Source organism: Phalacrocorax aristotelis, chromosome 2, assembly GCF_949628215.1.
Source record: "Phalacrocorax aristotelis chromosome 2, bGulAri2.1, whole genome shotgun sequence".
Taxonomy (NCBI): Eukaryota; Metazoa; Chordata; class Aves; order Suliformes; family Phalacrocoracidae; genus Phalacrocorax; species Phalacrocorax aristotelis.
In genome coordinates, this window is record NC_134277.1 from 96,457,415 (window position 1) to 96,485,393 (window position 27,979).

At 39.0% G+C, this 27,979-nt stretch overlaps 1 protein-coding gene across 5 annotated transcripts in view; it reads right to left on the reverse strand.

Annotated features, from left to right (window-relative positions):
- Positions 1–27,979, reverse strand: part of PTPN3 (protein tyrosine phosphatase non-receptor type 3) — a 174,335-nt gene that overhangs the window by 88,503 nt on the left and 57,853 nt on the right. For 4 of the 5 annotated variants that reach the window (XM_075084418.1, XM_075084419.1, XM_075084422.1 and 1 more), the window contains exons 2-4: positions 11,706–11,860; positions 1,269–1,376; positions 1,064–1,121 (exon numbers count right to left, since the gene is read on the reverse strand). In XM_075084418.1, coding sequence (XP_074940519.1) covers positions 1,064–1,121; positions 1,269–1,376; positions 11,706–11,860 — 321 coding nt within the window. The remainder of the gene's footprint in view (positions 1–1,063; positions 1,122–1,268; positions 1,377–11,705; positions 11,861–27,979) is intronic. The other variant, XM_075084420.1, reaches the window with a different exon arrangement.

Here is a 27,979-nt window from a genome sequence, read left to right on the forward strand (position 1 = left end):
TATTTTAGAAGAGCAAATCAAATTTTTTGTTTAAAAAAAGAAAGAGGCCAAGGTTTTTATTTCTATATTTACAAAAAAATTACATGAACCACCCCACAAAAATCTCACACATTTTTCTCATGAAACTGACAGAAACCATGAGAAGTCTCTCCTCATCCCCCAACACCAACTATGAGAAGAAAATACTCTCAAATATTGTGGTACTTTCATTTAAAGTACTTTATGCACTACATCACATAGAAGGCATTAGTTATCTTTGCCTCATAGGTATTAGAAGAGAAAAAAGGAGAATATATTTTAAGTGTCTCAATTGGGATAATGCTCAATTCTATCTTACATGTAAATACAAGAAACTAACAGAAGTTCATATTCACTTCATGTATTTTTATTTCAGTTCATACACAATCTACAGCATATGGTAGACGTAAGAGAGCTGAAGAACATGGCTCAAGTTTCACAGCACAAATTTGGATAGTGTCACTCAATCCTCCTAAGCTACTATCTGGCAGGGTCATGCTGGCCAGCCTGTCCTTTTTGGTAAGCATTCTGTGTTACCCAAAAGTATTTATAAACAAGACATAGTAGAAGAAAACATGCACTTGGAAGTGTGTGCTGTTGGTTTTTTGTTTGATTAGTTTTAATAAAAACAGAGGGTTTTTTTCTTATTGTACTTGAGACAAGAAGTTGACAGAACCTATACATGAAACTGGCTCTACTTCCCTCAATCAAGCCCCCTCTTCTTTTATCTTCCCTGCAGAAGGAATCTAGTGGAACCATATGACTCCTGCTTTCACGGCCATGATATCCAACACCGTTCAGAAGCCAGGTTTAGATGTTATTACAGCATCAAAAAGTTAGTGACCTACCTGATCTTATTAGCACTCAGGTAGCAGTAAGAGATGTAGAAAGCTCTGCTGAAAAGACTGGCAGAGATAAGGCTTGCACTTATAGAAAATCTACCATCTGGACGCACTAATTTACAAGAACTGTATTATTCTAGTCATAAGAACACAGAAGAGGAAGACTACACAGTTACAATCAAGATATTAAAAACAAATCTTACCTTTTAACTGTTTTCTAATAGGTTTGCTTGGTTCAAGCCATCGCTGTGAAATGAAAAACTATTAGATGGATTAAAAATATTTACTGATAAATACTATTTAGGTGTAGGTGCGTGCGTGTATGTGTGTATACATACATGCATATGCATATATGTGTATATGTATACACATATACATGCACACACCTTTATTATTTACTATACTTACAGGTGAATCTACTGAAGTCTCATTTTGCTGTAAACCAAAATATTCCTTCTCTGTCACACCCAACTGGTTATAGGTCATATCCAACAAGATTTGTCCAGTGTCTTGTTTCTGAAAACATGAAAACTTTAGAAGTGAAACTCTGCAACACTTACACGTTTTAAGATACAAGTAATTGAAATTAAAAAAAAATAAATAACTCATGAGTAAAAGTAGCTGCTAATTCATTGGTTCAAAGTTTCTCAGCAGTAAGAACTTGATTCCGATAAAAGCGTCTTGTTTTTTTTAAAGAGGCTCTCTTTCCAAAATACATTAGGCATGCCAGATCTCATAACATGAATTGACACGAACTCAAGCCCTTGAGGTTGGTCCGGCAATTTAATTTTAAGCAGCCAGCCTCTCCCTTAACCACAGTTTTCAGGAGCAATGCTGTACTCCGGAGCTGTAGCCTGTAAGGATGGCTTACAGCCACACGGGGCTGCTCTGCCCCTGCCAGCTGTCAAAAGGCAAAGTTAGTATACACTAGGATGGGGGGTGAAATGTAGGAGGATGCTGTGCTCCAGCTATAAGATCCTGTACTTCAGTTTCAACTCCCACCTGCCCCTCAGCCACCCCACTTTCTGCCTAGATGTCCCTCAAGACAGGTATCACAGAAGAACTAGTGGAACGGGGAATTACACAGACAGCAGAGATCCAGAACCTTAAGTGTGGTATAATTTTCCCCAAACTAAACAAGTATCTCTATGTTATGGCATTGTGGAGAGCAGATTAAGCAGCTTCTGCTAAAGAACACCGTGAACCAATTCTACTAAAAAACCAAACCACAAAAAGAAACAAACAAAAACCCCCTCACAAGACTGCAATCCTAAATATGCTAATACGTAATAAATAGCTTGCAAAGCTGTATGGCATTTTAGGTCTAGATTTTTATATACTAAAATGCTGGACAGAACAAATATCAGGCTGGTTTGCTTGGTAACTTGTCTATTTAAAGAGCTGTAGCAAACTAATTTTTCATACGATCTTCCAAATCTCATTCTTGAAAGCAGAAATAAACTGCACGCATGCAAAAAAACATTTACCAGAGGAAAATTATTTAGACTGCAAAAGAGAAGCACTTTGTTCTGAAAATAGTTACTTAAAAATTAAGTTATTTAATTAAGTTCTGATTTCTTAAACAGATTTCTTAATTTCTTAAACAATCTTTTGCTACAAAAGACTTAATGTATAAGCATGATAGTGACCACGGTTTTTTAGATGTCTGAAGTGGAGGGGTAAATATGCAAGTAATCCATCTCAGTTTGTTAGCTTCTACAAGGTAAGTGGTACATGGTGACACTTGAAGAGGACATCTCCCTGTCCCTCTCCTCTGCACGAGCTTTGCCCCCACTTTCTGGCAATGATAACCTCACAGTTAAGCACCACCTAAGCTTTTGCAAATTTAGTCTCACTTAAGACAATACCCATTGCCCCTCACGTGCTGTTTGAGGTCATCCTTTCCTAATTTAGCCTGTAACAGTTATCCAGCACCGAAGAGCCTGTGTCCTTTGGTCCCAATATGCCTATGAGCTTGAACAAAGTGCTACACTTTCTCTTAATTTCCATGCTAATTTTACACACAGTTAATTTATTTGCTCTTCTGCTAACTTTGGCCTTTTCTCTTCCTGGAATTTATTTACTCACCTGATGCTCTTATTCAGAGCATGCAAGATTTTGTTTAGGTAGAACAAACAGAACAGCCGCCTCTTTACAGAAGTCCAGACTTTTGCAGAGCATCCTAGTTGTACTTTCTATGCCTGCCTCACTGGAACTTTCCTCTTTTGTCTGAGTAGCCAGGATCTACACGTGACATTCGCCGGAGGGTAGCCTCGATGCCAAGACTAACACCGTTAATACTTACTTGACATGGGCTGAAGATTCCTGCCTGGTGCATAATAGCACTCACCTTTTCCAGAACAGTAACACATGAGCAGCTCAGCTTTCAAACTACCAGTGTCCTCCTCCTCTATTGTTTACAACTGAAAAATAAGCTTAAAACCAACATTACCTCATCTTATGAAAGCTATTAGTTTACAATCTGATCTCCCTCACTGCAGTTGCTCCTTGTTCAAGATAACCTACCTGCTACCCCGTATTCCTGTATCATTATCATTAATAATACCTCAAACCTTACATTTCTGATTTACTGAAAAAGATCCAATAGCAACATGTTAATGAAATTTGACACTCAAGAATGCTATTAATGTCCTTGCATTGTTTAACATCTCCTTTTCGACAAGATCTACTGCCACCTTTTGAGCCAACTCCCTGCCCATCTGTAACTCTTCTAGATTCCATACACTCCAGCTCAATATTTTCCTATATAAAGGTCACAAAATATTTATCCAAGCCCACAGAGTTTTGACCCACTGCATTTCCTCTGCTTCAAAAATGATTTAAAACAAACATGTACACGAGGTTAGTCATTCCAGTTCTAGCTTTGGAAAAAATCTCCCCTCCACTAATTCTTTCCTTCAGCTTTTATTATGCAGTCAGGCCTGAAGGGCTGAGACTAACATGCCTGCTGTAGGTCAGATCACTTTCTTATTGTCCTCAAAGTCATCATTAAATTCCATACTGTCTTATTGTTTTCCAGTCAGAGTATACTAATCTGCTTCAATATAAAACTAAGTATTTGTTGCTAGCCTGAAACTTCATACAGCAGTTCTTTCAACATGCAGGGACACAGATTAAACTGTCTTGTATTATCAAACAATATCCAGTAAGAAAACTTACTAAGGTCCAACAGTTCTGCTTCACTGCATTTTATTGTGAGTGGTTTAAAATTTTAACTCACATCCACAATCAAAAAGAACCTTTAAGACTTGCATCTCTGCCCATTATTTTAAACATACCAATAGTAATTGTTGATGGTTAAAATTAACATCATGTTCCTTCTCAAATACTGGAAGGAGGAGCTTAACTGAGATAGTGGGGAAGGAAAAACATTTCTTACTATTTGAATTTCAAGTTGGACAGCTTTTCTCATTATTACTGCCTAATCACTTCATTTCCAGAAAGAAACCTTATTACTAAAAGCCAGCTAGTCTAAAAGCAAAAATCACAGGTACTAAGACTTAAATGTCAAATCAGAAAGATAATGCAATATAGAAATTATCTGACACTGTAAATTTTATACATCCACAAAACTCAGTTTACTGGAAATTGAGGCATAATTCCCAAATGGTCATTCCTGGTAAATGAGTCAGATGAGAGCAATAACGGAAAATTCCTGTACGTTTATACTAAAAGTTGCAAATAAATTTGCATTATTGCTTAATATACACCTATTAAACACACCCAAACATGGTATGTGAGCACATTCTGTATATATTAGAATGACAACTAACATTTCTCCCCATGTGGAGAGCTTATGCATTATAGCCTTAGAACAAGAACAGAGGTAACAGAGACAGAAGTGAATTAACCTTATCACAAAATTCAAACACCTGAAATGTATTGGGAGGCTTCAAGAAAACCTGGATAGAATTAAAATCAAATGCAACATTCCATACTAAATGCAGTCAAGCCTTTATCTGAAATGTGTTTTTGAAAGAACAACATTTTCACCTTTAGCTTACATGCACCTTCTACTCTTTGCCTGGACTTTGGATACATTCCATCAAAATACTAAAACACGTAACGGGGGAAAGACAAGAAAAGCCATTTCAGCCTTGTGGAGTTAACATACATTTCTATTTCAACTGTGAGCAATGTAGTGGAATGTGTCTCTCTGTACTCATGTGTGGACTTTCTTGATAATGATGACCTACGAACAGCATATACCACAAGTTATACTCATTAACTCTTTGTGATACCATTAATACAAATTTCAGATTCAAAGTTGTAGTATAAATGCCTTTAAGTTTCACTACTCTGCCAAAGCCAAAAATCCAGGAGAAAAATGGCATTGCTGTCTTGAAATTAAGTCGTTATTTATAGTTGGTCAGGCTACTGATAGTCTTTGGGATAAGCGCTTAATAAGATCAAATTTGCAGGGATCAGATTATGCAGCTATCTTCAGGTTTCTCAAAAGATAGGAAGTATTTCCATAATCAAAATCCCCCTTCCTTCTTCCTTTCCCCAGTTTTAGGATATTTGGTTTTCATTCACACTGCTACAGATACAACCACTGGGAAAAGAAAGTACCATCTAGCAGAATGATAGAGACCTGTAGCTATAACTTTGAAAATTTCATAAGCCCATGCAGTTTGCTAACATAGTTTGATGAAAGTCAGCTTTGTGGGCTCTAAAAAAAGATCCTGTTGCTACAGAAAGAAGTCATATCCCTATTCTCCCTGTTCTCTAAAAAATTCAGTCCTTGGAGCACTAGATCAGAATTTCAATATACGTAAGTTGCTCTTTTCAGTGTGTCACAGGTTGAAAGTTTAGACTATTTATCATCATTGTATTAAATTTAAATCCACCTCAAATTTACTAGTCTTGAGCTTCTGTGCAGTGCCAGCAAGATACTAGAAATGACAAGTTAGGAATATCTATCTGCTTAAAGCAAATTTCTCGAGTTTCTTCTTACCCTTGATGTTTCTTTTCTTTGAAATTATTTTTCTATATAATCCCCCTATGCTTTGGAAAGAAAGAAATCCTCTTGCAGTAGGAATTCTGTGTTCACGTAGCTGCTACATGACAAAGCAATGCTCAGTATTTTTCAGTCTGTTGTCATTAGAATGGGAGGAGTCTTTGGTTCCATTTATGCTATTAAATGGATGACGGCAAAGCTTTGAGTATCCTACTTTTCTCCATTCACTTTCCACTACCTGTGGCAGAAAAGTATAATCCTGTCTATGAAAATAAAGCATACTTATGTAAATGTGAATGTTAGCCTTATATTAGTTTGAAGTGTAACATATATCCAAACTTTGAGCTTTGATAAATGACACACAGTTACCACTACCCAACAAACATACAATCCTGAAAAACTCCCAACCTTAATTTTCCAATATGTTGAAGTTCTTTTAAAAAGAAAACATTACACCCTATGCTTTAAAAGAGGTGATCCTGTTCAGTTCCAACTCTCCACACTCAGACAGGAGAGAAAAGTTCAACAGATTTCAGCAATAACAGTAAAAATTGAGAAAGTAGAAAAAGGCAGAAAACATATTTACGACATTCATAAGACATAGCATGTCTTTTTATCCATATATCATGTATCTATGTCTAGTCATTTCAGAAAGCACCTTCATTTCAATAATGTATTACTACATTGACGCGGGCTTTAAGATGAAGGACTTGGCGGGTGGGATCCATTGTGGAAATGCTCATACCAGAATCTCCAACGGGAAACTAAGTCAGGCCAAGCAGTGTGGTAACAAATGTTCCATAGCTGTCTCCCAAGATGTGAAACAGAAGAGTAATCACCTCAATTGTATGTATACGAATGCACGCAGTCTAGGAAACAAACAGGATGAACTAGAGCTCCATGCCCACTCAGAAGGTTATAATATCATAGGAGTAACTGAAACATGGTGGGGCAACTCAAATGACCGGGGGATCGCAATGGACAGTTACAGGCTCTTTTGTAAGGACAGGCAGAGTAGAAGAGGTGGAGGAGACACACTCTACATTAAGGAAAACCTTGAATGTAATGAAGTCAACCATGGTGATTGCCACTGCTCTATCGAATGCCTCTGGGTTAAGGTCAAAGGGGTCGTCTCCAAGCAGGACCTCACAGTGCACATCTTCTACCGACCTCCTAACCATGATGACAATGCCAATGAAGAGATATTTGGGGCACTAAAGCAAGCTTCTGGCCAACAGAACCTGGTCCTGATGGGTGACATCAACTACCCAGACATCTGCTGGAAGAACAATACGGCAGCTCGCATGTCATTCACCAAGTTCCCAGAATGCGTAGAGGACTGCTTCCTCACACAAATGTGAGCAAGTCCAGCAGTGCCTCATTCCTGGTTGGCACATCTATTCACAAACCGAGAAAACCTGCTTTGTAATATCTCTGTTAGTGATAGCCTGGGCTGCAGTGATCACAGTATTGTGGAGTTCGGGATCCTGCTGAGCACACTGAAGGTCAGCTCTAAGACAAGGGTCCTGGATTTTAGAAGAGCAAACTTCAGTTCACTCAGGGCTCAGTTGGGGGAGGATTCCATGGGATGCTTCCATGGCAGATAAAGGAGCTAGCGAGTGCTGGGAGTTCATCAAGAACTCTCTACTGGAAGCACAAAACTAGTTTATCCCCTATAAAGGAAAGGGAAGTAAGTGGATTAAGAGGCCCCCTTGGCTCAACCATTACCTCCTGGGTCTAAACAAATCCAAAAGGGAAGCATACCAGAGATGGAAAAGTGGAGGATTATCCGTTGAGAGCTACAAGAGCATTGCCAGAGCATGCAGAGATGCAGTTAGAAAAGCAAAAGCCCAACTTGAATTAAAACTGGCCGTAGATGTCAAAAATAACACGAAAGATTTCTTCAGGTTTGTCAACCACAAGCAGAAACAGAAGGAACACATAAGCCCACTGTTAAACAGAATAGGAGAGTTAGTCACCAACAATGCTGAAAAGGCAGAGGTCCTCAACACTTTCTTCACCTCTGCCTTTACCAGCACTGTCGGGTCCCAGGCTTTGGGAATGAAATTGCCAGTTGATCCAAACACCGACCCACCATCAGTGAAGGAAGAGTTAGTACATGGATTACAGGAGCTTGACCCCTGCGCCGTCCACCCAAGGGTGTTGAGAGAGCTGGCTGACAACATTGCAAGGCCACTCTCCGTAATCTTTGAGAAGTCGTGGAGAACAGGGGATGTCCCAGAGGACTGGAGGAAGGCAAATGTTACCTTTATCTACAAGAAAGGATCGAGGGAGGATCCAGGTAACTATAGGCCCATCAGCCTTACTTAAATCCATGGGAAAGTTATGGAACGAATCCTCCTGGGGGCCATCACAAGTCAAATGAAGCACGTGATTGGGAAAAGCCAACCTGTCCTCACTAAGGGCAGATCGTGCTTGACAAACCTGGTGGTCTTCTATGACAAAGTGACTTGCCTGGTTGACATGGGGCGGGTGGTGGACATTTTCTACCTGGACTTCTCCAAGACTTTTGATACGGTTCCCCACAGCCTCCTCCTGGAGAAATTAATGCGTTATGGCCAACACAAGTGGTCTGTGCAGTGGGTGGGGAGTTGGCTGACAGGCTGCACCCAAAGGGTGGTGGTAAATAACTCCTTTTCAAACTGGCAACCTGTCACTAGTGGGGTCCCCCAGGGATCAATATTGGGCCCAATGTTATTCAACATCTTTGTATGTGATCTGGATAACGGCATCAAGTGTAGCCTGATGAAGTTTGCTGATGACACCAAGCTGAGTGGGGAAGCAGACACTCCAGAAGGGAGAGCTGCTCTGCAGGGATCCGGATAGGCTGGAAGAGTGGGCCAGCAAGAACCTTATGAAGTTCAGCAAGGAGAAGTGTTAAGGTCTTGCACCTGGGAAAACATAACCCAGGAGTGCAGCACAGACTGGGATCCACCTGGCTGGAGAGCAGCTCTGTGGAAAGGGACCTGGGGGTCCTGGTGGACAGGAAGCTCAACATGAGCGAACAGTGTGCTGCTGCGGCCAAGAAGGCCAACAGGATGCTGGGTTGCATCAAAAAGGGCATCGCCAGCAGAGAGAAAGAAGTCATTATCCCACTCTACTCAGCGCTTGTCAGGCCAACCATGAGTACTGTGTACAGTTCTGGTCCCCGCTATAGAAAAAGGATGTGGACAGGCTGGAAGGGGTCCAGAGAAGGGCCACCAAGATGATCAAAGGACTGGGAAGCTGCCATACGAGGACAGGCTGGGAGAGCTGGGTTTGGTTCAGCCTTGAGAAAAGGAGGCTTAGAGGGGATCTCATCACCATGTACCAGTACTTAAGGGGCAGCTACAAAGAAGGAGACTATCTTTTTACAAGGAGTCACATGGAGAGGACAAGGGGAAACGGACACAAGTTGCTTTTGGGGAGATTCCGATTGGCCATGAGAAGGAAGTTTTTCACAGTGAGGACAGTCACCCGTTGGAATAATCTCCCCAGGGAAGTGCTTGACTTGGCCATATTGGACACTTAAGATTTGGCTGGACAGGGTGCTGGGCCATCTTGTCTAGCCTATGCTCTTCCCAGAAAGGTTGGACTAGATGATCCCTGAGGTCCCTTCCAACCTGTGATTCAATGATTCTGTGTGATTCTGTGATCATTAAATACATTGCTTTTAATTTGTCTTACAGATAATCATACCACGATATGCATATTGAATTTATTAAAAATAGAATTATCAATTGACCTGCCATCCAGAAATGAATAAAGCATATAACAAAATCAGATGTATAACTTTGTGTCTTGATATGAAAAACAGTTTCTCTAAAGCAACACAAAGACTTCACTAGTGGGGAAAATCTGTTCAGAGCAAAACTTATTTTCCTTCAGTACATGCCTAGCTGATTCCCAGACTGACCACAGACCTGAGTTACTCTTTGCTCACAGACATAAAACTGAATTATGTTGGCAATTAAAATCAAAACACACATTCAGGCACAGACTTCACAAAGCTGAGTTTTTCTGTTAACGTAAGCAGAACTCGGATACAAATTTTCCGCAGCTGGCTTCAAACCCTTTTGAGGACTGGACCTTGCGACACAACCAGAGAGGGGCAAAGCCTGTTCTTAGGCAGGCGCCAAGGTTAGACAATCAGGAAGGGCCATCCTGGCAGATAAGTGCAGGCTCCCTCAGTACCAGTATGAAAGCTTATTACTCCAGTAACATAAGTCTTATGGTAAACCTCTTCCTTGCATTAGCCCATAACATAGTGGGGTAGCCACACTCCCTGCTTCTTTTCAATAAAGCAGTGATAGGTCCTGCACTACCCCTACAGCTGCAGTTAAGGAGACCTTTCCAATTGCTGGATGAAGAAGGTACCAGCAGGGATACCCTGGGGGTACACTGAAGGCAGGGAAAGAAATCAGCTGCATCCAGAGTTTCAAAATGGTTCCCGTGTATCATATTGCACTTACTGCTTAAAGGACGAAACGAGAAGCACACGGTTCACTTGCACAGTGCTGGACTTCAGGCCAAGCACTAAACCTAAAGCTGCGTAAACACTTGTTTACAAGGAAGAATATACTACTATACATGGATTTCAAGAAGTCTTAAATTCCTTATTTTTGCAGAGGTCCTTGTGCAGCAGGGGAGGACAGTTATGCTAGCTCACTGACACACAAGGCAATCCTATACAGCATGCTGGAGATGAACAATGGAAATTGTATACTAATGTGTTGCTCTTTTTCTTATATACCTACTCTCTGTGTACCCCACTCCCCAGTGTTAGCTACTTCATATGTATACACATATGTATGTAAATATACATACATAATATATAAAATATTACTGAAATATGACGCTAATTCTGTACACATCAGAATGAAAATAAATAGGTAAACAGATGATTTTCATTCTATCAAATCATTTATATTTCAATAAATATCCAAAGGTCAAAAAATAAAAGGAGTCTGCAATGAGAACTGTAATAATGCTTAGGAAAATACAGTTTTCAGGTGAAGTTTTGAATCCCCTATAAGAAAACATTGCATAATCTAAGATATCTGACAATTCAGCTACCTCAGCAAAACACTGATTCTCAGAAAGGGTAAATTGGATAAAACAAGTATCATATACACATATTCATATGATTATTCAACAACAGTTTTTTCTGCATGGTCAGATAATTCCACTGAAAATGTATTGAATACTGAAGGTAGATCCTTTGTTTTCATTTAATAATGAACTAATACTTTTAATCAGTACTGAAGGTTATAAACCAAAATATTTACAGAATAAAATACAGTAAAAATGTAGACTACAAACCTCTAATCCCCTTCCTTCCCCGCTCCCAGATAAAGAGACTACATTGAAGTACAAAAGACTGAACCGAACTGTCTTAAGCCATGCCTTCATTATTTACATCATCTTTGCATTTCAGAAAATATGTACTGACATCACTACAGGAATTTACAAGGTCTCCTCCTTTTAGGACTACCAGTCCTTTGATGGGAGAAAAGGAGGAGCACATCCAAATTTGGGAGTCCCCTTTAAATAGAAGTTACTCATTCATAGCTGATAGTGATCAACTGATCTGTTTCTTCATGGTTCCCATATTGTACAGACGACCGTTTTCCAGATAGAAGCTGCATGCCATAATTTTATGACATTTCAGTTGGTCAACTTTAAAGAAAATGTAAATAGCACTTTATAAATCCATTTAATAACCAATAGCTCTGCAATTTGTAATGGCAAAGCTACATCTTCAATATCTTTTGGAAATCCCATGCCTCAGGGTCACACATTTGATCTTCAGCTTTCAAACAAATTTCTATGTATATAAAAATAATATAGTTTTCCAAACTTACGTTGACTTTGAAGCTTTGTACTGAGCCATCCAAAAAGTGGACGTTACAGATTATCTCTGATCGGGTTTTCTCTTTTGGTAGTTCTGATGCTCGTATGTTATTTATCCTCCCACCTAAGGCTCGTAAACGGGAGTTCATAACTATTGCTGAATAGCCTACAAAACAAAAGTTACATTTAATAACAGTTCTTGTAGTTCACTATATTTCATCTATATTTCTTCAGAGAAATCCACAATATCATGAACGTCTCATTACACCCCAAATACCTATAATAAAAAATGCTTCTTTTACAACTTACTCTTTTATATAAGTAGCACATATTAAACCGGAACATAAGTGCAGATATAGAGGGGCTTCCATGTTCAAAACATACCCAGCTTAGGAGAATCACCTGTAATGTATACCGAGGTATACATATATAGGGTGATTACCTTAGTTTAAATCAGTAAAAAAATACAAACACCTACTATAAAGCAGGAAGGCAATGTCAACACAAGTTTTTATCCTCTGTAACTAGCAAATCTCTCACCCCCTTATAGATTTCCTATATATTTCTATATTTACCATACAAGTCTTACCACACTAAAACAATTTTGTTTACTCTCAACTGACAAAACAGTCTTGACTTAATGCAGATCACATTCTGTCAAATAGCATTTTGTTTTGGGAATATATAGACACACACACATATATACACACAAATGCCATATGTAAGGCAACCAGAATTAACATTAGAAGCATGTCAATATTTTACAGCCTAGCATACATTAATTCAGGAAGCCAGAAACTTATATCTGAGCAGGACATCCGACAAAAAAATTGTTTTGTTGGAGTTTGTTCTTTTTTTTGGAAAAAATCTTCATGAGCACCAAAACTCTGAAAAAAGTTTTCATGAATAAAAACCCAAACCCAGGAAAAAGCCATTCATTGAAATAAGAGATTAATTAAATACAGTCAAGCCTGTAAACATTTCAAGCCTCACTGGATCAGTTTACCAATTAACATCACAGCATATAAAGCCAGTTGGCAAGTGAAGCAGAGGATAGTTTTCCAGGTTAATTACCATATCAATTACCAAATCATACCTCACTTACTAGAGACTAGCTACAAAGAGGCTTACATACTGAGTGTTTCCCAGACAGCTGGCCAAAATAGACAGGACCAATGTCAGAACTGTGTATCTGCCTTAAAATATAGGCTGGTTTTTCTTTTAAGCAACTAAAGAAATGGTACGACTTAGAATTAAATCACTTAAAATTTAAAAATTTCCTATCTACTTACACATCACTATAAAAAGCAAACTGTGAAGCGCATGAAAAGCCAGGAGATGCAAAATTGTATAGACTACCAAATGCAACAAAGCAGTGCAGCAATCCATCCTCACATAACGACGTATAACCTATACTTAGAATTAGTTAAAACAGTTTCCTTCTCACAGAAAACTCAGAAGTCAGACACACAAAAGCATTCAACAAGTACTCACGTACTTTGTTAGCCAATGGACAGTTTACTACTGTATATGTACACTTCTGGTTTCAGAAAATAAATTGCCAAGGCTTGCTTATTTAGCCAGCACATTGCATTTTTTCCTAGGAGATCAGCAGTATTTTCCTTCCGTTCTTTCCCAAAGGTGTGGTTTTGGGGATTTGGGGTTTTTTTTATTGTTTTGGTTTTGGGGTTTCTGTTTCTTTTGTTTGTAAAGGAGGGGGGAAAAGGAAGACGTGATCTTTAGGTGAATTCCAAACAGTATTTCCGTAAAAAACACTATACGCTCCTGTTGCTTTGAAATTGTTCTTGATATACAGTCTGCAGTTAATCATAGTATGTTGATTTTTTTTTTAAATCCAGAAAACGGGCTTTCTTATTCAAGGATGGTTATTGCTAAAGAAAACATGCAGTTATCTCATTATCAAGGACATACCAAAAGGTGAAGACAGATTACGACTGTATATGAGACCTTCATTCACACATTCTCTCATTTTCTAGCAGCTGAGTTTTAAACCATTTGTTCAGCACTGTTATCTCTTACCAAAAAGCCAGGTGACTACATGAATTATACTGCAGTCTTTTCTCCCATTTCCACCTTGGAGGTCAAACACACCCGAAAAAACAAATAAAACAAAACCACAACACTTTTCACTTGCAGAAATAGCTCTCTACCCACTAGTCCACTGATGGTTAAAAGGAGAAAGTCATTCTTCGCCACGGCACAGCCACTGGATGAGAAAAAATTTTTGGTAGCCAGATTCAAAGCTTCATCAGCCTGTGACGCTCTGGCCTTTGGGGCTTAGTCTGCATTGCAACGCCTAATGCTCCTGGAGCTTACAGACTTCTCCGCTCTTCGGAAAATGCTATTTGACCCTTCTGCTCACATTCCCCAACCTTTTCACCTGCCCCCAATGCTTCCTATCCTACACTTCCACTGTTCCCTTTTTCTAAGTATGTTCTACTTCCACCTTAGTCCAGCTTCAGCAAAGAGCAACAATCACAGGACCCTCATGCTCAGCTCCTGACCTGCCTGGAGAAAGCAAGAGAACTGCTTTCAGCCCTGCACTCCTAGTGCTCTAGTGCAGAGAGTGATGCAGGTCAAGCCATGCTTGGAGACCTTGCAGAAATTTTCACATCTAATCCTAATCACTCTCCAGCAAAGCATTATTTTTTCAAGTGTTACAATATAGCTAGATCTTGCTACTCACTTATTCAAGCTTCAAATATAGGAGTTAATAAAATAGCATCAGTAACATTTATATATATGCTTGCTAACCAGGGGAGAAAGAGAAAACAATCCAAAAACACCCCAAAAAAACCCCAAGCTCTTTTATAACTATGAAAAAACAAGCCTGAACAAACAAATAGATGATTTTTATTTAACTGACTATGCATAGCAGCACAGGTAATTACAGGTCCATTTCATACCAAGGTGCCCCTCTGTAGAAAACCTAGCATGTCACCTGATTAACCTAGCCCACATTGAGGTAGATTTGGTAGGCTAGGTTTAATTTTCAGATTATGGTCTCCTATATTCTGCATAATTTAAACCCCTAACACTTCTTCTCCACTTACATCTAAATTTCTACATGAATTTCAACCATTACCTCTTATAAACTGTACTATACTCTCTAAACCCAAGCCCAGGTCTCAGTTGAATGCTGTCAACTAGACACAAGAGGAAACAGGAATTTCACCGTAAAGCTGTCTGCAACAAGGATGAAATTCCATTTTGAAGGTTTTTCACAAAATAATGAGAATTGTGTATGGCAAAGAGATCATGCAATAGACATTGCTACTGCTGAACTTCCACATGCCCTCCGGCAAGTCAGACCTCCTCTTCTATGCCATAAACCTGTTAACAGCTTGTCTCCCAGCTTCCATAGAGCCATCCAAGAACTAACAGTAACATATACTTACTGCTTAGTTTAATATTAAAGTTAGTTGGGTTTATGCTATTTCTTCACAGTTACATTTGTTTTAATATCTTCAGGTTACATGCTGGATGCCCCAACTGAAACAGTAACTCTAATTCATCACAAGAAATTCAAACCTGCTAGTGTGACCAATTTGCCTCAAGTTCACAAATCAAAACTTGGAATTCCTTGATTCGTACAATTTTGTGTAAAATCAAACCAGTAACACAGATTTCAGTTTGTGTTTACAGTGTGCAAAGAGCCCCAGCTGAGGCTATCCCTGACAGAGCCAGCTGACCATGGAAACTGTGCCACGGCCAGGATAAACGCTGAGTGTTCGGACACCACAGCCATTAGCCAAGTAGAGCTCAAATGGCCTAATCAAGCCCCAGAAAACTGCCACCAGCTGGGAATCCCAAGCAGAAAACTCTACTTCCCCCTGCACGGCCTTCAACATCACTCTGCAGACGGTAAGCTCCGGAAGGAGCTGTTTTATACGTATCACACCACAGGCACCAGCCTAAGTCATTTTGCGTGTCCTAACTTAACATGCTGTATGCTCAGTAAGTCCGTAAGGAAACAACTTTGCCAATCCCTAGTCTAAATGGCAAGGGAAGGAGAGAAGAGAGGTGAGCAGCTGAGTCACTAGCACCTGTTCTACTAGTTTTCATCCATATACGACCTGTGTCTAAAGCTGTATTTTAAACAGGCCCAGATTACTGGAATGGCTTGCCAACCTCGGTGCAATATAAAGGGGTACACGGAAGCACAAAGAAACCTGCAATGGCAACTGCCTTTGGGATAGCTGGAGGGTCACCGAGATCTCAGGCAAGACCAGATACCAGCTTTAAACACTAGCCATCAGCCTCTAGCCCTGAGCAACCAGGACCAGCCATTACATGCAAATCCCAGCTCCTGCTTTGTAGCCTTGGGCAGGAGGCTAATTCACAAAACAAAGAACTAAATAAGACACATTTGAACATTATCAATAAGTGAATACTTTCAGAATTATTCCCCTCTCCCTAAAATAAGCACCTCAAATCCAGAAAGCTGAATTATATGTTAATTTAAAAAGCTAAACGAAACCACCCCCAAAACAGTTAGTTTCACCTAAGGTATAAAACAAACATGTGGAATTCCATCCCGTAATCAAACCATGCAACAGTCTTACAGAAGCAACAAATACAGCCACAGAAAGAAGTTAATGTTTTCCAAGTACATTAAACATTTCTGGACAAGTTTGGTTATGCATGCCTTCTCTTACAATAACGCTGCAGTCAGGCGAAACAAAAATAATGTGTTTTCCTCATCTTTGGTATTGAAGACCGACTTTTAAGAAGACCTTTTCCATGCCAGCATTTAGTTCCTTTCCAATTCGCTTAGGAATTGCTGGTAAGAAACTTATGACCTGATTTTTATTATAATTACCATTAATGTGTTTTTTACCAAGTAATTAAATCAAGAGCAGATTTGCTGAGTATATACTCAAGGAACTTCTACATATAATCACTACATATATAATTGTAAATAGTTGGGGGTTTTTTGTTCTGTTTCATTTTGTTTGGTTGGGTTTTTAAATAAATCATTCATTACCACTATTTCATTGGGTAAATGGGGCTATTTCTACTCCTGCAAGTGGGGTGCACTCATGTTTTTTCTAGAAGGGGACTACCACACTTTAATTGTTCTCAGAGTTTCTTGAGGGTCATGACTGACAATATATAGCTCCATGTTGGACTCTTGAAAATCATAAATACTGCAGAATCTATGGGAATATCATTTATGACAGGATAGTGCTTCTAACCCACTTTCAGTGAGTGACCATCCCAACAATGAAGGGAAAAACTGTAGTACTAAAGACATGGCCAAGTCTTGAATGTCCTTTCAATAACAGTTACAATTTATGGTTACCTATTGCTTTATTTAGAAGATATGAAGTAAATAGTAATATAGAGAGGTATAACAAATTAAAGGTGTCTTTGTATCAATGTATAGCCCTAAGACAACCAACACAAACGCTCTTCAGCATGCATCAGCTTTCCCTATTTGCTCGTTAAAAAAACCTCCCAAATTATCATCAGAAAAAAACACCCCTAGAGCCTGAAATTTTTGTAGTGATCTATATTCTGATTTTCTTCTCATGTAGTTGAGTTATTTACACACCTCAAAGTCATATCTATCATCAATGCATCTTAATGAGGGTTAAATTATCCAGCCAGATTTTCCAAATAGAAGACTGAAGTTTAACTCAACACCTATGAAAACCAGCTTCTGTTTTCACCTTCTGCAGAAGAAATGCTTCATCTTTTCTACATTGAGAAACTGGATGTCTCCCCATTAATATAAAATACAACTCTAATATTTCGCAGGAAAATCCCATTAGGTATTTAACCACAATACAATATTTGCAAGTTTTCATATAAATTACAGGGCATCACTGAAGCAACAACCAAAGTAAAAGATAAGCTTCATTTTGAGCAATGTGTGTAGGTTATCACTTGCTCCTTATCTATAATTACTTCCCACAAACTTTTCCTGACGTACTGATCATAAATTATACAGAAAGTAAATTTGGAAGCCAGAAGTATCACAACATGATGAAACTTTGCATCGCTTTAAAAAAAATCAATTAAACTATAAATGTAGAACAATCATGAAGCCTTTAGATGATTAAATGTACAGCTTATGGTGTAAAAATACCTCCAAACTGAGATACAAAGAATAAGACTTCTCGAGCATCTTCTTAATTAGAACCGGAATAAAGGTTAATACCCATGTTGAAAGTTGGTGTGTGTGTAGACATACACGCAAACTGCAAAGCAGTATCTGCCCGTTTTCCAACCATCACGCAAGACAGACAGCAATATTATAATAGAAGCTTTTCACCCCAAAATTAAAATCAACATAAAAAAATTAAGATTCACCTTTCTTATATTTGCTTCCAGTGGCTAACATCTGTGATATATTCTAGCACAGCAAAATGATTTACCTTTCATATAAATAATTAATAAGTCTAGCAAAGCATTCTGGCAATGTATGTTATCAAAAATTGCATGAACAAGGTTTCAGTCATTCTAGTCATCATCTTAAGTTTTCCAGAAGAACAGATCTTACAGGCAGAGATATTTTACAGAAAATGAGTCCATTAAGTAAAAAAGAAAATAAAAGAGTTAAGCATAGGTGTTTTAAAGTTGTATCTTAAATAGGTATGAAGATACCTGTATTAACATATATTCTTGCATATATTGCCAGCCCAATATTTACCAGAACTAGTACAGAACAGAGTAAAGAAAAAAATTCTTCCACGGTAAAATATAATACCTCTTCTTCACCCCACAGCTCTTTAGGCTGGAGTTCATCCACAAATAAGCCTTTAGGGTAGACCGTATATATGATTATATTTCTATTTGCTTATTTAGAATGTACTTGAAGGCATTTTCATTTCAATGAAAGCAGTTACAGGGGAAAAAAGCCTCGATCTAAAAACAAAAACCAAACCACAAGTAATTTTGAATACTCTTTCCTTTGCTAACCTCCACAAAATTGGAGCCTAACTTTTTATTTTACTTTTAAGAGCCAATAAGTAAGTAGGCAAACTGGATTGTTCCTATGTCTAGAAATCAGATACCTACCTACTGTTCAGTAGTCTTTGCCTCTAAGAAAATGCAATATATGCAGTTGAATAAATTTTTTAAATCCCCACACTACTACAAGAGGTTAGGTGCTTAATTAGCACATAAGACTGAGTTATTAAGTGCTTTGCAAGCCTTCCCTGCACTTCATTTAGCTTTCCATTATAACATCTCTCTGGTAAACTTTTATTGCTAAGTGTTTTCAAGAGAAATCCAGCCATTTTGAACTCTGGATTCAGCAAGACCACGTATGAACATCAAAGATGGACTAGAAAAGATGAGCAGGAGAGGAAATAAGCCTGAGTTTTAGTTCTAGCATTACACTATCTTGACTGACATATCCTTAAGATCCCACTAAGCCAACAACATACTGGAGGTAATGCAAGCACCGTGAGAAGCTGCAAATACCTGGTGCAGATAAACCATGCAGCACAGAAGCCACCCACTCAGTTCTGCTGCCTCATACGTACATACGCTCACGCAGCTGGATTGGGGATAACACTTCTGTTGGGGACCATCCAGTCCGTCAATGGATGGCAGAGAGGGACTTGAACACAGACTCTGTGCCCTCAAAATACTGTATAGGTGTAACATAAGAGGCTTTACTGTCTTCAGACTGTTAATTAACGCTAATTTTGGTTGTGACAGAAAGCAGAGCTGCACCGACTGTGACAGAGTAACTACACTAATTAAATTAATTATTCTTTAAAAATGAATATTTATGTCAAATATTTGTTCTACATACATGCTATATATATTCATTCTGAGACAAGTTTTAGAGACAGACTCTACACTTCAACTTTTCTGAGATCCTTCTTCCTCTTCCCCCTCCCCTTTTTTCAAAAGGTTTACATTATCTGCATCCTACAGATTTTTGCCTGCAAAGTCTTAAAATGTGACAGCTTCAGGCATACCAACAGTTCTTGCTGTTATGACTGAAGAGGACACAGACTGGCTAGCAATAAAGCAGGATAAGCTGCTATTATAGGCTAATAGAGACTATTTGGCCAAAACAGTCATATTCTTTACATAGTCATAGTCTTTACATGTGGGGAAAAGACAATTATCCCAGCTTCTCAGCAACTGTTCAACAGCAAGGCTGGTTATCCGAAAACTTAATCTTGAAATCAGATAACCTAAAGGTAATTAAATTCTGAAGGAGCTTACTGGTAGAAAACCAATACTGACCATCGATTTCAGTACTCAGGTTCTTACACACGCTTTAATCCAACTTCTGAGGAAAATCCTTTGGTCACATTTGCAAAGGATCAAACCAGATTGTCTGAATGACCCTTCAAATTTCAAGGGTGTGAATCTGGTCATACCAACTTCACTGATGCTACTTTACGTACACAGCATTAAACTGTGTAGCTACATCATGGCAAGATGAAGCGTGAAGCATTACTGTTAGACCTTAGATCTGGATTAGCACTAGTACAGAGATACCATCTACTGCATGCAGAATGAGTCAGAGAAGAAAAACAAATGGGAGGAAAAAGCAACTTAAGTAATAGCAGAACCATGCTCCCTACACTGTTCAAGTACTACAAAATAGAGATGAGAACAAGACACACTTGTAATGCTTTTGCATTTTCAGTAGCTTTTACTGCTCATGTAAGATCTTTACGATGTTTCTTTTTAAAAACCCATTTATAAAATAAGACCTTAAGCCAGTGTGTTCAGGGCAATAACAGCTCGTTGCTCCATTTCCTGCACCACACCAATTGAAGAATTCAGGAACTCTACGGCTTCCTCTATCACCTGCCTCAGCTTTAAGCAGCACCGCAGTACAAAAGGAAACTAGCTCACCAAAAAAAAAAAGCAACAGCTATCACTAATTTATTTCTTTAAAAATGCCTTTTTGGGGCTACAAACAATGTTGCATGAACTCAAATTAGAAACTGCAGATTGAAAAATCAAAGCTTACCTTTCTCAGCTTGATAGTGTCTTATATTAACAACAGTGAAGGGGAGAAGAACATGAAAAGGAGAGTCAAAGTGGAAGCTGAGCACTGCAGTGCCCAACGACCAACACTTCCCGTAAATAGGTCAGGATAGACTGAAGAATACAAAGGTAATTGTTAAAAAAAACTGCCATGCTGTACAATCAAATAACCAAATATCAAGCTGTGTCTACATCTACAGTATTTGGGTAGCCAAATAATGCCATTAGTTTATATAGCATAAATAATTTATGCTCTCAAATTTTCAATATGAAATAAGGAAGCGTTCAGCATTGAATTGTACAAAGACAAGCTATCAAAATATTCTGAAACCTCAGGTATCAAGTTAAATACCGTAACAAAATTTAAATATAAAATATTAATTAGTCCCATCTATTACCTGGTCCAATAGAAGACTTCTTTCTACAATTTTTCCCTGTGATCAGCACATCACATTTTTCACAAAGCTACAGTTTCCAAACACTGCATTCTTTTCAACAGGTCTGATGTTACCGTACCTCACATTTTATCACCTCTGTTTAGAGTAAAAAAGTTTAAGCTGTTTTTTAAAGAGCAGGAAAGAAGCAGTCATAGACAGTAACAGAGTAGTGGATTCAACACAAGGCTGTGAATCTGTATGTCCATATTCTATTTCTGATGTTGTCACTAAGGGCATTTTGTGAACAGGTCACTTCTCTCCAAACTGAACACAGATCATGACTAAAATAATTGCCAAAGAATATTTTTTAAAAACTTGAAAAAGCAGACAGCATGGTGTAGGTAACTAGATTATGAATAAACAAGAGGTGCTTGTTACAGTGCTAGCAACTTCCATAGCACAACTGGAAAGAGTTTCTATGAAAAACTGAATAGAAATTAAATGTGCTACATCAGATAGATGCTGCCGCAGTAGTGACTGCCATCCGCTGCTCAACTGGGTGAGGAGAAGGATAATCATCCTAATCACGGCAGTGAGAGTATTAATGCCACACAAAGCTAACTCAACCTTTAAAGAAAATGGAAACTCCAGGTGATTTTCAGTGACACACTGTTACAAGACCTGGGAAATAGCCTGAATATACAGATGACTGAGGTTTCTTTCTTGCATGGGCGTAGTGTATCAAGATTGTGAAATCTACCTGCCATTTGAAAACAGGATGAAAAGCAAATAGAAAATAAAGAGCAAGAGGAGCAAATTCAGGACATCCCACACAGCAGTATGCAAAGCCTGTACTGATGAAGCTCCCACCTTGGAATAATTCTGTTTTTTCGATGAAATTCTACCTCATCTGCACATTGTGAGAAGTTTGGAAGTGCTGGGATCTCCAGGTGCCTGAGGTTCATTTGAAGTGTTCAGGTATAAACCAAAGAAAGCTATTAGTAGTGATGTCTTCACAAGCTTACACACATCCAACATCAGGTGATCTCCCAATATCAAAGAGAAAACTGCGTATTTGCCCATCATTACTGTTAAAGATTTCTAATGTTGCTCACACATTAGCTAAAATGGTTACAGCTGTCACAAACCTTAGAAGCAGAAAAGCAACAGCCACTAAGATGGATGACAAAAGTTTTCTGCTGCACATGGTACTCTGCTGACAAACTCAAACAGGTTAAGTAATTTTTAATTATATGCTAGATTTGGATCAGAACTCTTGATCCCATACTAAAACTCAGATTAACATTTTGCACTGTTACCCAGTGTTTTCCACTGATGGTCATTACTCAGTCTGCTTCTCAACACAACATAGGACTGTGTGCTATTTGAACTTGGGAAGAAAAAGTTTAATTGCTGGTAGCAAAAAAAAAAGTCCATATTTTGTGCAAGAAACCATTCTTGCTGGAGAAACATTCAGATCTCAGAAGCAAGCCTATCTTGTAAATTGTGTTAACGAACAAAAAAACCCTGACTTTTTAGAATTACTATGAATTACCTTTTCTTTCAGACCTTAAAGCTTCAAACTTCATGGAACTGTTTTCTATACATTCACACTTCATGTATTTTATAGTCCATGTTCACCCATAAGCTTTTAAAATATATTCCCTCAAGCATGACAGTGGACTTCCTCTGCTATAAAGCTTACAGCCACAAAAGGTGCCCAAAGAGATCTGGAACAAAGCACTGAAAATTGTGGCGTTAACCACAGAATACTACTGAAAAAGATAAGATGGTAGAATAACCTAACCACAGCAATTCTTCCTTGAAAAAAAAAGGAAACAATAGCAATCAGAAAAGTAAAATTTATGTTGTTGTTTACATCATTACAACATAAGACTGTGTTATGTATGAAGGGAACTTAAAACTGACAACCTAACTTTGAGCTATAAGGACAGAACAAAAAATTTCGTTTAGACATTGATTGTATTTATCGTACAGGACTGTTCAAAATTACACAAGTTTAAAAGATCCTAAAGTCTCATAAAATTAGTTTGTTTGAAGGAATTACACAAAGTTCTACCTCTCGACCTACAGGAAAGAGCCTGAAAATGTGTCGCAACGGTCTTGTAACTCAGAGCCAGAACCTAAGCAATGTGACGAAATTAAAATGCCTCCTGATACTTTGATCATAATTGTTACATATTCAGATCAGCAAAACTGAACATGTTCATGTATGAAGTTTATTTGCCATTGAGGGGACTGGGGGAGAAGAACTTCTCCAGAAAGTTCACAAACATGATGTTTTGTAAGTTTTCAAGAAGAAAAAGCAAATGGACACTGAAAAGCCAGCCTACGAACATCTGCACTTCGTAAACAATGGTCATGGAAGAACAGCTATTCCTTCCTCTCTACCTTCATCTCACCTTCCTCCCCATTTATGACTAGCTGACAAATTCACATTTTAAGCTTAAAGCACATTTTTAACATTTTTTTAGATTGTTGCAGAAACTTCAAAACATGTAGGATCCCATCAATTTGTTATCTCTTAAGATCAAACTGTTTGGCAGGATGTACAGTGACACTAAGTGCATACAGCTGTTGCACAAGTCCTATTCCTGCACAAAGAAAATAGGTAAAGCAAAGCAAAAAAAAAAAAGTAAAGAGTAACTGCCACTCAAAATGGCTAGCCATTTTTCCAATCTCCACACATGCTAGGGTGTCCTCATTTTAAAAGAGGAAAGCAATTCCTACACATAGTGAAAAAAAAATAGAGTAAACATATGAGAAGACACGTCCTAGCTTGCAAGCTATCTGTGCTTTCTGGTTTTCCATCAGCATTTAAACAGTGTATGCTTTAGACCAGCAAAATCTAAACATTTACATCTTTACATCCCTGTTAGGCAATTTTTTCATCACCCTACAAGATTAACATGCACCTAGTGACCACAGCATACCATACCACAAGGAAACCACTCCAAACAGCATTCATCTAAAATAGATGCTCCTGTGTCTCCCCTTCACCACAAATGCAGTGGTGGCTATCTTTTGGTCAGTTCCTTCCTTTCAACAAATTAATTCGCTTAAGACCCCAAAAAGTCAAAAAGCAGCTGCTCAGTCAGTGTACGATGCAGCTTCGGCGCCTAGCTCAGCCACAGGCTGCCGGCTGGCTGGGCAGCCCGGTGCCTGGCAGCGCGAACACCTCCCTGGACCAGGGCCCGCAGAGCACCCTTCCACCATCACAGGGTGGGCAAGAATACTGGGCCAACTTCTAGGCAAACATATGCTAAACCTTCAGCCACGAAGGTACTAAAGTGGTATTTTTCTCAGTTGTTTGAGCTTTTAATTCACCGTGCTGGCAAAGAGGTTAAGTCTGCCTATTCCAGTGCCTACAAATGATGTGAACAGGCACAGGTGCTGTTCTGACAGCTGGTGTCCAACCCCAAATCAAGGGGAACATACTGGGAAGCTGGGAACCTGAGGCCAGTGAGGGGGATTTCCATCAGGAGGCCAAGAGAAGGCAGCCTGCATTCACAGCAAGCAGGAGCCATGCCAGCCATGACTGGAGTTTGGGGGAGTAAAAAGTAGTGGGGTACAGTGTGATTTTTGGAAAGTGACTTGGTAAAGAGCTGCTTGTTCTTTACTCCAAAGAGTAAAGAGAATGCTCTTTACTCCAAAGGAGAGTGGAGTATTCCTTTGGGTTTGTTTTTTTTTTTTGTTATGTTTTAGGTTTTTTGGTGTTTTGTTGTTTTTTCTTCAATTCTCCTATGGACATATAGTGCCTTCACAAATAATTCAAGCCCACTTAGGCTGGTTTTTTTGCTCATTTTTAACACAGCTATCCCACAAACGAGTGTTTGTAACAAAGTTTCCTGTTGCTATCTGAAGTAATGCAAGTTTCTTGAACCTTGTATTGACAAGCTTGTTGAAGTTCCCATGCACAGCCAGGCTCACATAATTTATAGAATTAAACACCTCCTTGTCTGAGAATACACCTCTATGCTGCTTTTCTCAGTTTTAAATTTGGAGGCTAGTTTGGTTTTTAAGTTTCAAATCACTTAACACACAAGGCAATGCCAGGCATTTTTAAACACATACACACCCCAAATTTTGCCAAGACGACCTGACATTCCCCAATCCTTCTTATTTCAGCTTTTGTACTCCTGGCTGGCAGGTAGAACATTTATCTACTTCCCTCAAAGCAATCTTTAGCATGCTGTGGCAACTGATTACAGAGGAATGCAGGCACTGGGCCAGCATTGCTGGTTTATACTGAAACAGGAGCAAAAAAGGGAGAACTTTGCTTACAGTGCTGAGATCCGGTATCTCTCTCCCAGTTCCCCCACTGTCAGGCGCTTTTGCATGGTAGTGATAATGAGTAATGCCTCCCAACAGGCAAATTCCTCAAAACTTAATGTGGAAGGTCTGGGGGAGGCAAAGAGGGAGTGGATTGCAGCACCTTATCAGGTTAGAGGTATGATCACAGTACAGCTGGACAGAAGTCCAGAACTACTAACGTTTTCTTTAGCATTTCTTTCACAACCCTGCTATACACCAGAATAAAGGCATCAAAACAAGGACTACTTGAAAACACAGTACTGTTGAAAACACAATACTGGGTGTCAGGACGATGGGACTAGACTCTTTCCAATAGTGCCCAACGACAGGACAAGGGGCAATGGGCACAAGCTGGAACACAGGAAGTTCCACATGAATATGAGGAAAAACCTCTTTCCTGTGCGGGTGCCAGAGCAGTGGCACAGGCTGCCCAGGGAGGCTGTGGGGTCTGCTTCCCTGAAGGCATTCAAAACCCACCTGGATGTGTTCCTGCGCCCCCTGCTCTGGGTGTCCCTGCTCAAGCAGGGGGTTGGACAAGATGGTCTCCAGAGGTCCCTTCCAACCCCTGCCATTCTGTGATTGTGTTTCTGGTTTTGCTTAAGACTAGTCAATTGACCAAAAGCAAGCGATATGGCAAATCAATGACAAAGCAGCCCGTTCCCCCAAGAGCTTTAAAGGAGAAATTAATTTGAAATAGATTCTTCAAACAATGTTGTCAAGATTGTTTTACCTCCATAACTGAACAGATTAACAACTTGATTTTAAAAGCTATTAGCTAAATCTTTGTACAGATTTCTAATATTTAAGCTTATGCTGTGATCAGTAACAAAGGTAATGACCCCTATTCCAGATTGCCTACCCTAAATTGCACCTCTATAAAAATACTCAGCTTAGTCTATTTAATCTTAACTGCTTTCCTAGTGCAAAATGTACCTTGTCATAACCAGGTAAGTGGTCTGCTTGGCCACAAGAGCTTTCTGAATGTGACATCAATATTTACACATGCTGAATGAACTCAGCCCCCACCTGATCTTTGGAATCAAAGTACAAATTCTGGCCTATGCCATATACACTTTCCTACTCTTGATAATAGCTAGAATTTCACGTAAGCAAGTTTGTCCCTTTCAAAAACAGGGTGGGCATTCAACTTCTACACGAAATAGAAATTAACTGCTAAATATAGCCAGAACTTCATAAAAATTGATAAGCCAGGGTAAATTCATGCAGTAGCATACAGTCCCCCTTTGGAAGCAATATGACAAGAACAAGAATCCTTTCAAAGTAAAGATAATTTGCAAGACTTGACAGAATTAAGTGGTATAAGAGTTTTGTTGGGGACTTAAAGCAACGACGGCCTGGCTGCCTACCCTGAGTCAGCTACCGCAAAGCGGCCAAAGAGCAGCACAGCAGCATGCTTGAAAGGGAAGTCTAAGAGAACTTCACAGCAGAACTCTGGCTGGGAAGCAGTTCAAAACCTTGAGGAAAAAAAAAAAAATCACAAAGGGAACACCTCCTGGTGTCCTTATTGCATTCATGAAGAAAGGGCACCCCTTTCCATAAATTTCAAAAGCATTATATCAGATAACGTTCAAATGAAAAAATAAATCAGAACTGATAAGGATGAGCCAATGATTAGTGTAGGCTCTGAAGAGTACAGGGGGTTTCAGGTAGAATAAGATGACCAGACATGAAAACAAGTACTGGATAAATAAAAGCATAATGGTATGGCTTGGAACAAAGCAAACAGTAACAAGAATGAGAGCAACACAGAGAATGGAGGAAGAAGAAATTAGATAAGATAGTGGAGAGGAGTTATCGGGTGTCTTTAAAACAACGAATAAAAGTTTGTTCCTAAGGAGATAGGTCAGAGCCAGCAAAAAAAAATTAGGATGGGTGATGTTCTCGTTTGTAGAATTTCCTACTAGCCCTATTAAAAAAAATGGAGGGGGGGATGGTTTAGACCAACTACTGTGAAACAGAAGATGAGGGTTTGGGGTGGGGTTTGAGATCTTTTTGGTTGTTTTTTTTTTTGTTTGGGGTTGTTGGTTTTTTTAAATGCCTTTTGAAGTTTCAAGGATCTTTTTTGGGGTTCCCTTCATAAATAGTAGATAGTATGACTTAATGCTGAGCCTGAAATGTTTCTTTGACAGCACTGCTTTTTAGTCCTAGTCAATCTCAAACAACATTAGCTGCACAGCTCGGTAAGGAGTCAGATCTCATTCGACTATTTGGCATCTCTTACTGCTGCATTTGTCACCTTTTTTCCCCAACTACTCAAATACACAGTGTACAGACAGCTGACTAACAGTGACCACATATCCATATTACCTTCTGTACCAGATATGCACTATGACACTTAGAGATCTTAACTTCTTGTTTTCCAAACAAATAAAGGTTCAACCTGCTGAAGTATATAATATTTTGCCAGCATCCACTTTTAATGCTTCCAGACCAACTCCTCAGCTCCACCCTATTACCATCCTCAGAAAGAGAAGGAAGTGAAAACCTCAGAAGAAAGATGACAACTCTATCCAGCAGCATTATTACAACCATCATCATAGGCCATACTAATTATTTTCTTC